Source organism: Nerophis ophidion, linkage group LG23, assembly GCF_033978795.1.
Source record: "Nerophis ophidion isolate RoL-2023_Sa linkage group LG23, RoL_Noph_v1.0, whole genome shotgun sequence".
Taxonomy (NCBI): Eukaryota; Metazoa; Chordata; class Actinopteri; order Syngnathiformes; family Syngnathidae; genus Nerophis; species Nerophis ophidion.
Window position 1 is genome coordinate 40,840,780 of NC_084633.1, and position 9,520 is coordinate 40,850,299.

The 9,520-nt window shown below is 33.5% G+C and overlaps 1 protein-coding gene across 1 annotated transcript in view; it reads left to right on the forward strand.

The window, feature by feature from the left end:
* The first annotated feature begins 2,302 nt into the window (after positions 1-2,302).
* The window catches only part of kdelr3 (KDEL endoplasmic reticulum protein retention receptor 3), a 9,734-nt gene continuing 2,516 nt past the window's right edge, over positions 2,303-9,520 (forward strand). Inside the window, exons 1-5 of the mRNA XM_061884611.1 lie at positions 2,303-2,443; positions 2,664-2,773; positions 3,584-3,684; positions 7,550-7,708; positions 7,789-8,041. Coding sequence (XP_061740595.1) covers positions 2,683-2,773; positions 3,584-3,684; positions 7,550-7,708; positions 7,789-8,041 — 604 coding nt within the window. The 5' untranslated portion in view covers positions 2,303-2,443; positions 2,664-2,682. The remainder of the gene's footprint in view (positions 2,444-2,663; positions 2,774-3,583; positions 3,685-7,549; positions 7,709-7,788; positions 8,042-9,520) is intronic.

Below are 9,520 nucleotides of genomic sequence, written 5' to 3' on the forward strand. Positions count from 1 at the left end.
AATGTTGACACAAAGCTGCCATGCTGCAAGTTGTTGTTTTTTTCTTTTGTCTTTCTTTATTTTTCTTTTTTTTGCCATTGCTCAAAAAAACATAAGGACAAAAAAAAAATCCATGTTATGATGAATTATTTTCAAGGCTCCAATTACTTCAAATATTTCACTTTAAAATGTTTTATGTGGTAAATATTGCATATGTTGTGTACTTGCCATATAAAAACATCAAAGTTTTCTTTGACAAAAGCGCATAAAACAAACAAAATTAAAGCTGCAAGCAGCGTTGGTCGGGTCTGCCTTTGGCTGCTGCCCCCGAGACCCACGGCTGGATAAGCGTTAGAAGACGCCTTGGAGCCACTATTTTGAGAATCTAATGCATTGTGAAAGTAATGCAGTTGTTGTATTGAAGTGAAAATATCACACTTCCTGTTGATTTTTGCTGAAGTATGTTAATTATTAAAATGTAGGTCTAAGTGAGACCTACATAGTGTTTTTTGTTTCATGTCTCTCTGACATTCCTACCAGAAGTTACAAGCAGTTTTGTCTGTGTTTTCTTCCTAGGAGCAGTTTGTCCGTGTTGTATTCCTAGGGGGGCGGTAGAGCGCAATTTTGAGTTTTGAGGTTAGGTTTTTTCATCAGATCGCAATTTTTGCCAGACCTGATCTGTGTGTCAAGTTTGGTGAGTTTTGAAGCACTTTAAGGGGGTCAAATAACAGCTCAAAGAGGCAAAAATGACATTTTTTAGGAGACTTTGCACAGGGGTTCTTTGAAGGTGTGTAAAATCAAAACCTGAGAACTTATCAAAACTCTGTTCTATACTTTTAATCAGAAGGTTTCAATCCCTCTCCTGTGCGAATTTGAAGCCAAAACAACAAACGCACTCAGAGGAGATAATGTTTGAAGAAAGGTGACCGGTTTTTACAAAACTTTTGTTTTGAAGGGGGGATTGCAAACTTCCTGTTGATTTTTGTTGGGGGTTGTCAATCTATGAAATGTAGGTCTAAGCGAGACCTACATAGAGGTTTTTGTTTCATGTCTCTCCAACATTCTTACCGGAAGTTACAAGCAATTTTGTCTGTGTTTTCTTCCTAGGAGCAGTTTTTTTCAGTGTTTTATTCAAAAATAGCGCCAGAGCGCAAGTTTGAGTTTTGGGGTTTGTTTTTTTCATTAGATCGCAATATTCGCCAGTCCTTATGTGTGCGCCAAGTTTGGTGACTTTTGAAGCATTTTAAAGGGGTCAAATTACAGCGCAAAGAGGCAAAAATTGCATTTTTTGCGAAAATTTTATTTTGAAGGGGTTTTTGCCAACTTCCTGTAGATTTTTGCTGAAAGAAGTGAGTGTATGAAAATTGGGTCTAAGTCAGACCTACATAGGAGTTTTTGTTTCATGTCGCTATGACATTCAAGGACCCTAATAATAGTTAAAACATAAAATCGACAGATATATCTGAAGTTGATCTCGTAACTTAAGTGTTGAAAGTAATAGAAAAACCTAATAAAAATGTATCATTTTATGAGTGGGGCACCTTTTGGATCCCAAATATATTTATTGTTTTTTTATTTAGCTTTTCCCCGTGATTACTCAAAAATATTAAAGAATTAAAATCAACTGTGTCCTGCATTATTGATCTTTTAGGGCTCTAATTACTTAATTTTTTCACTATTAAAAAACAAAATTTGTTTTTGACAGAAAAGCCATATAAACTTTTTTTAATTGTTTTTTATTACTTTATTTCAACTTAAAGTTGATATAGAGATTTACTGTAAGCGTTAAATAATAATAATAAAAATAACAATAATTTGACTTATTTTTAACATTTTAATGACTGCGACCCTTTATGGTCCCCGAGACCCCTAAAGGTAAATTAAATTTAAAAAAATCCATATATTTTGTTATGGTTTGAAAATTAAAAATATAAAAATGCTTTCATTTGTGTGCGGCTCTATGTGGAAAAAGTTTGGACACCCCTGACCTAGGCTAAATCTAAGAACGATTTTAACACACTAAAATGGGACTTCGAGGAATTATTTAAAAATTCAAAATAGTTAAAAAAATATATCATTAAAAAAACATGGCTCCATAACAATTATGATTCATTACCATACTCAACAAATTAAAAAAATAAAAGCTCAACACAGATCATAAAACCAATGTATGTTTACAAAGTACGTAGCACCAACCAATGGCAGTGTTGTAATATTGTCTTCAATACTGTCAACTGTGATAATGGGAGTCAAGTCTTCACGGGTAACCAAAACGCACTACGCGGAATTTTACTTTGAAAACCCTTAACCGGAACACGCCGTATTTCCGAGCGTGCAGTTTAACTTGACGGTGTCGCGCTGGCGCTGACAGCCACGTCACCTCCTCAAACACAACTTGAAGGAAACTTCCCGGCGTGTACTTCACTAAGTACATCAGACTTGTGACGTCACACGGTCTACTACAGTAAGTACATCATCATCAACGGCATCTTTTCTTGCTTTGAACACAACCGCGGCTTTGACTTAGTCCGCCAGCTCCGTGCAACCTCTGGCTTTTTTTTGTTAGCACCCCCCCTCCCCCCCTCCTCCCCCCTTCACTCGCTTGTCAGCAAAGTGTTTGTTTGAACTTTTCTACCTCGCTTTTATTCATTCATCCAGCAACTTAACTCATTTCCGCTTTAAAGCGCCTTATAGGACACGAACATGAACGTCTTCCGTCTGGCGGGTGACGTGTCGCACCTGGTGGCCATCGTCATCCTGCTGGGGAAGATATGGAAGTCCAAGTCCTGTGCAGGTAAGTCTTTAATTGCACATCTGCAACACACATTTATTTAGTCTTTAATTGCACATCTGCAACACACATTTATTTAGTCTTTAATTGCACATCTGCAACACACATTTATTTAGTCTTTAATTGCACATCTGCAACACACATTTATTTAGTCTTTAATTGCACATCTGCAACACACATTTATTTAGTCTTTAATTGCACATCTGGAACACACATTTATTTAGTCTTTAATTGCACATCTGCAACACACATTTATTTAGTCTTTAATTGCACATCTGCAACACACATTTATTTAGTCTTTAATTGCACATCTGCAACACACATTTATTTAGTCTTTAATTGCACATCTGCAACACACATTTATTTAGTCTTTAATTGCACATCTGCAACACACATTTATTTAGTCTTTAATTGCACATCTGCAACACACATTTATTTAGTCTTTAATTGCACATCTGCAACACACATTTATTTAGTCTTTAATTGCACATCTGCAACACACATTTATTTAGTCTTTAATTGCACATCTGCAACACACATTTATTTAGTCTTTAATTGCACATCTGCAACACACATTTATTTAGTCTTTAATTGCACATCTGCAACACACATTTATTTAGTCTTTAATTGCACATCTGCAGCACCCTCACACACATTCACACACATAAATATAATTCACATTAATACCTCTCCTTGTTTACACTTCATATGAAGTAGTCAATAAACACTCGAGATGAATATTCATCCCGAGTGTTTATTGACTACATCAACTTTTTATTTTGCTTCCATATGATACATTTTTTCTGCTTTTAGGCATTTCTGGGAAGTCTCAGGTTCTGTTTGCACTTGTCTTCAGCACCAGATATCTGGACTTGTTCACCGTCTTTATTTCTCCCTACAACACAGTCATGAAGGTAAGACACTACAATATATATTGCATCTTATATAATATATAGCATGCAATAAAGGCAATCTATATATATGTATGTATGTATGTATGTACACACACATATAAATGTGTATATATATATATATATGTATATATGTATGTGTGTGTGTGTGTGTGTGTGTGTGTGTGTGTGTGTGTGTGTGTGTGTGTGTGTGTGTGTGTGTGTGTGTGTGTGTGTGTGTGTGTGTGTGTATATATATATATGTGTATATATATATATATATATGGGTCGCGGGAGCACTGGTACCTATCTCATATATATATATATATATATATATATATATATATATATATATATTTATATATATATATATATATGTGTATATATATATATATATATATATATATATATATATATACACATATATATATATACACACACACACACATATATACATATATATATACACACACCCACACATACATATATACATAACGATGAGTAATAATAAGCATGGGTATAAAATGATGAATAGTAAATAATGATGAATACTAAAAATATGTATATAATGATTAATAATAAACATGAGACACAAGTGATTTAGGGTTATATAAGTAAACATTGATTGATTGATTGATTGATTGATATAATGATGAATAATAAACATGCACATACAATAATGAATAATAAATATATTTAATTAGTGCAGCAGAGATAGGCTCCAGCACCTCCGTGACCCCAAATTGGATGGATGGATGGATATAATGACGAATAATAAACATGCGTATATAATGATGAACAATAAACATGTGTATATATTGATGAATAATAAAAGCGTACATAATGATGAATAATAAAAAATACATGTTTAATGATGAATAATAATCTTGTATATAATGATGAATAATAAACATGTACGTAATGATTTATAATGATGAAAATAAAAATAAATGAATGAATAATTATGTGTATTTAATCATAACAAATAATGGTGTGTATATAATTATGTGTATTTAATCAAAACAAATAATGGTGTGTATATAATGATGAATAATAAACATGCATATATGATGATGAATAATAATGATGTGTATATAATAATGAATAATCATTATGTGTACATAATGAGGGATAATAATTATGTGCATGTAGTAATGAATGATAATTACATGTATGTAATGATGAATAATAATTATGTGTATAAAATAATGAATAATAATTTTGTGTATATAATGATGAATAATTATGTGTACTTAATGATGAAAAATAATGATGGCTATACAGTAATGATGAATAATTGTGTATTTGATAATGAATAATAATGTGTGTATAATGATGAATAATAAACATGCATATATAATGATGAATAATAATGATGTGTATATAATAATGTATAATCATTATGTGTATATAATGAGGAATAATAATTACGTGTATATAGTGATGAATAATAATTACATGTATGTAATGATGAATAGTAATTACGTGTATATAATAAATAATATTTTTGTGTATATAATGACGAATAATTAATTACGTGTATATAGTGATGAATAATAATTACATGTATGTAATGATGAATAGTAATTACGTGTATATAATAAATAATATTTTTGTGTATATAATGATGAATAATTATGTGTGCATAATGATAAAGAATAATCATGTGTATATAATGAATAATAATGATGTGTATATGATAATGAATAATAATTATGTGTATATAATGATGAATGATACTTACGTGTATACAATAAAGAATAATAATTACGTGTATATAATGTTGAATAATATGTATGTGTATATATTGATGAATAATAATTACGTGTGTATAATGATGATTAATAATTATGTGTATATAATGAGAAATAGTAATTATGTGTATATAATGATGAATAATAATTGCGTGTATATATTTATGAATAATAATTATGTGTACGTAATGATGAATAGTAATTATGTGTATATAATCATGGATAATCACTATGTGTATATAATGATAAATAATAATTATGTGTGTATAATGATGAATAATAATTACGTCTATATAATGAAGAATAATAATTACATGTATATAGTGATGAATAATTAATACATTCATGTAATGATGAATAATATTCGCGTGTATATAATAATGAATAACAGTTATGTGTATATAATGATGAATAATGATGTGTGTATAGTGATGAATAATGATGCTGTGTATATAATGTTAAATTATAATTATGTGTATTTATTAATGAATAATAATGATGTGTGTATAATGATGAATAATGATGTGTATATGATGATGAATAATAATTTGTATATAATGATGAATAATAACAACAATGATGTGTATATAATGACGAATAATAATAATTATGTGTATATAATGATGAATAATAATTACGTGTATATATTTATGAATAATAATTATGTGTACGTAATGATGACTAATAATTATGTGTATAAATCATGGATAATCACTATGTGTATATAATGATAAATAATAATTATGTGTGTATAATGATGAATAATAATTACGTCTATATAATGAAGAAGAAGAATTACATGTATATAGTGATGCATAATAAATACATTTATGTAATGAATAATATTCGCATGTATATAATAATGAATAACAATTATGTGTATATAATGATGAATAATTATGTGTGTATAATGATGTGTGTATAGTGATGAATAATAATGCTGTGTATATAATGTTAAATTATAATTATGTGTATTTATTAATGAATAATAATGATGTGTATATAATGATGAATAATAATGATGTGTATATGATGATGAGTAATAATTTGTATATAATGATGAATACTAATAACAATGATGTGTATATAATGAGTAATAATGATGTGTATATAATGATGAATAATAATAATGATGTGTATATAATGATGAATAATAATAATGATGTGTATATAATGATGAGTAATAATGATGTGTTTATAATGTTGAATAATAATGTGTATATAATGTTGAATAACAAGTATGTGTATATGATGATGAATAATGTGTACATCATAATGAATAATAATGATGTGTATATCATGATGAATAATAATTTGTATATAATGATGAATAATAATGATGTGTACATAATGATGAATGATAATGATGTGTATATCATGATGAATAATAATGATGTGTATATAATGATGAATAATAATAAGGATGTGTTTATAATGATGAATATTAATGATGTGTATATAATGATGAATAGTAAACATGTTGATGTGTAACTCCACTTTTGTGTCAGGTGGTGTTTCTGGCTCTGTCCTATGCCACGGTGTACATGATCTACATGTGTATATAATGATGTGAATATAATGATGAATAGTAAACATGTTGATGTGTAACTCCACTCTTGTGTCAGGTGGTGTTTCTGGCTCTGTCCTATGCCACGGTGTACATGATCTACATGTGTATATAATGATGTGTATATAATGATGTGTATATAATGATGAATAGTAAACATGTTGATGTGTAACTCCACTCTTGTGTCAGGTGGTGTTTCTGGCTCTGTCCTATGCCACGGTGTACATGATCTACATGTGTATATAATGATGTGTATATAATGATGTGAATATAATGATGAATAGTAAACATGTTGATGTGTAACTCCACTCTTGTGTCAGGTGGTGTTTCTGGCTCTGTCCTATGCCACAGTGTACATGATCTACATGTGTATATAATGATGTGTATATAATGATGTGAATATAATGATGAATAGTAAACATGTTGATGTGTAACTCCACTCTTGTGTCAGGTGGTGTTTCTGGCTCTGTCCTATGCCACGGTGTACATGATCTACATGTGTATATAATGATGTGAATATAATGATGAATAGTAAACATGTTGATGTGTAACTCCACTCTTGTGTCAGGTGGTGTTTCTGGCTCTGTCCTATGCCACGGTGTACATGATCTACATGCGCTTCAGGAGCTCCTACGACTGTGAGAACGACACTTTCCGTGTGGAGTTCCTGTTGGTGCCAGTCATCGGTCTTTCCTTCCTGGAGAACTACGCGCTCACCCCGTTGGAGGTAAACCCCCGTCCACTCCTGTCCTTTCAGCCCACAGCTCCCCCGCGCCATCTTCTTCTTCTTCTTCTCGCTCCACCCAGATCCTGTGGACCTTCTCCATCTTCCTGGAGTCGGTGGCCATCATGCCGCAGCTCTTCATGATCACCAAGACGGGCGAGGCCGAGTCCATCACCACCCACTACTTGTTCTTCCTGGGCCTCTACCGGGCGCTCTACATCGCCAACTGGGTGTGGCGCTACCACACCGAGGGCTTCTTCGACCAGATCGCTGTGGTGTCTGGTGTGGTGCAGACCATCTTCTACTGTGACTTCTTCTACCTTTACGTCACCAAGGGTGAGTCTCCTTGGATCATCTTCTGTCTTTACGTCACCAAGGGTGAGTCTCCTTGGATTATCTTCTGTCTTTACGTCACCAAAAGTGAGTCTCCTTCTTTCCTCTTCCTGGATTACCGTATTTCCTTGAATTGCCGCCGGGGCGCTAATTAATTTAAAACCTCTTCTCACTCCTGCGCTTACCAAAGGCATGCGGTAAAAGGTTAAATAGGCGCTAATTATTTTAAATCCTCTTTTCACTCCGGCACTTACCAAAGGCATGCAGTAAAAAGTTGAGTGTGATGTAAGGATACCATCATGAAAAGCACATTTAATTAAAACATTTTTACTATGGTCTTACCTTTACTTATAAATGAAGTGCATGCGCAGCTCCTTCTGATCAAAAGCATCGATAACTTGTTTATAGAAGTCTTCCTTATCTTTCTTCAGTTTTAAAAGTCTCTCTGTCTCGATGGAGATCTTCCTTTATTACCTCCTGCTTCGATTGAAAGTCCAGTTTAGAAAACTGCTTTCAGTTAGCTCCTCTCCTCAAGTGCGGGGGCGACGACAGAATTATCCTCAGACAACTCCCCCTCCCGTTCTGCTCCGTGGGTGATCTCTTTATCCCACCGCTGCCACCAGGAAGTGTTATGGTATAAATAATACACGGGGTATTTAGGCCTGGAACATGCTTTATTAGCAGTTTAGCTCGGTTGGTAGAGTGGCCGTGCCAGCAATTTGAGGGTTGCAGGTTCAATTCCCGCTTCTGCCATCCTAGTCACTGCCGTTGTGTCCTTGGGCAAGACACTTTACCCACCTGCTCCCAGTGCCACCCACACTGGTTTGAATGTAATTTAGATATTGGGTTTCACTATGTAAAGTGCTTTGAGTCACTAGAGAAAAAGCGCTATATAAATATAATTCACTTATTTCAGCCCGGTTGTTTACATAGCCATCATAGGAGTAGTGGTGTTACATCCTAAAAGGTCCGTCGTGGACCCGCCACGTCATATCCGTCCCAGCACATATCACGTCACTCATTGTCACTTCTTCTGCAGCCGAGTAGTCGCACGCAGGATCACTAGCGCCCTCTACCACCAGGAGGCGGGAGTCATTTAATGACTCATATTTGACACACGCAGCTACGGTATTGTGACGGTCTCAAGCCGTCGTCTTGTGGGTTCCCAGGACCACCAAGGAAGGACATGGCTTGAGCAGTTTTACTTTGTTTATTTTTCAATAAAACCTCAGTCCAGGTCGCTCTTCCGCTCCTCCTCTCCGCTCGCTCGCCGTCTCCTCACCGCCATCTTGGGCCGGGCTCCAGCGTGCCCCTGCCTGTCTGTCGGACCGTAGGCTCCACAGCTATATTAATAAAACATAGCTGCTTACTGTTCTTTTTAGCATATTCAATAGCTTGGACCTTAAATCCTACTGAATAGCTCTTAATCTTCTTGCCTTTATTTGATTTAAAATGATTGAAATCAGCCTCCTCCATTTTGAA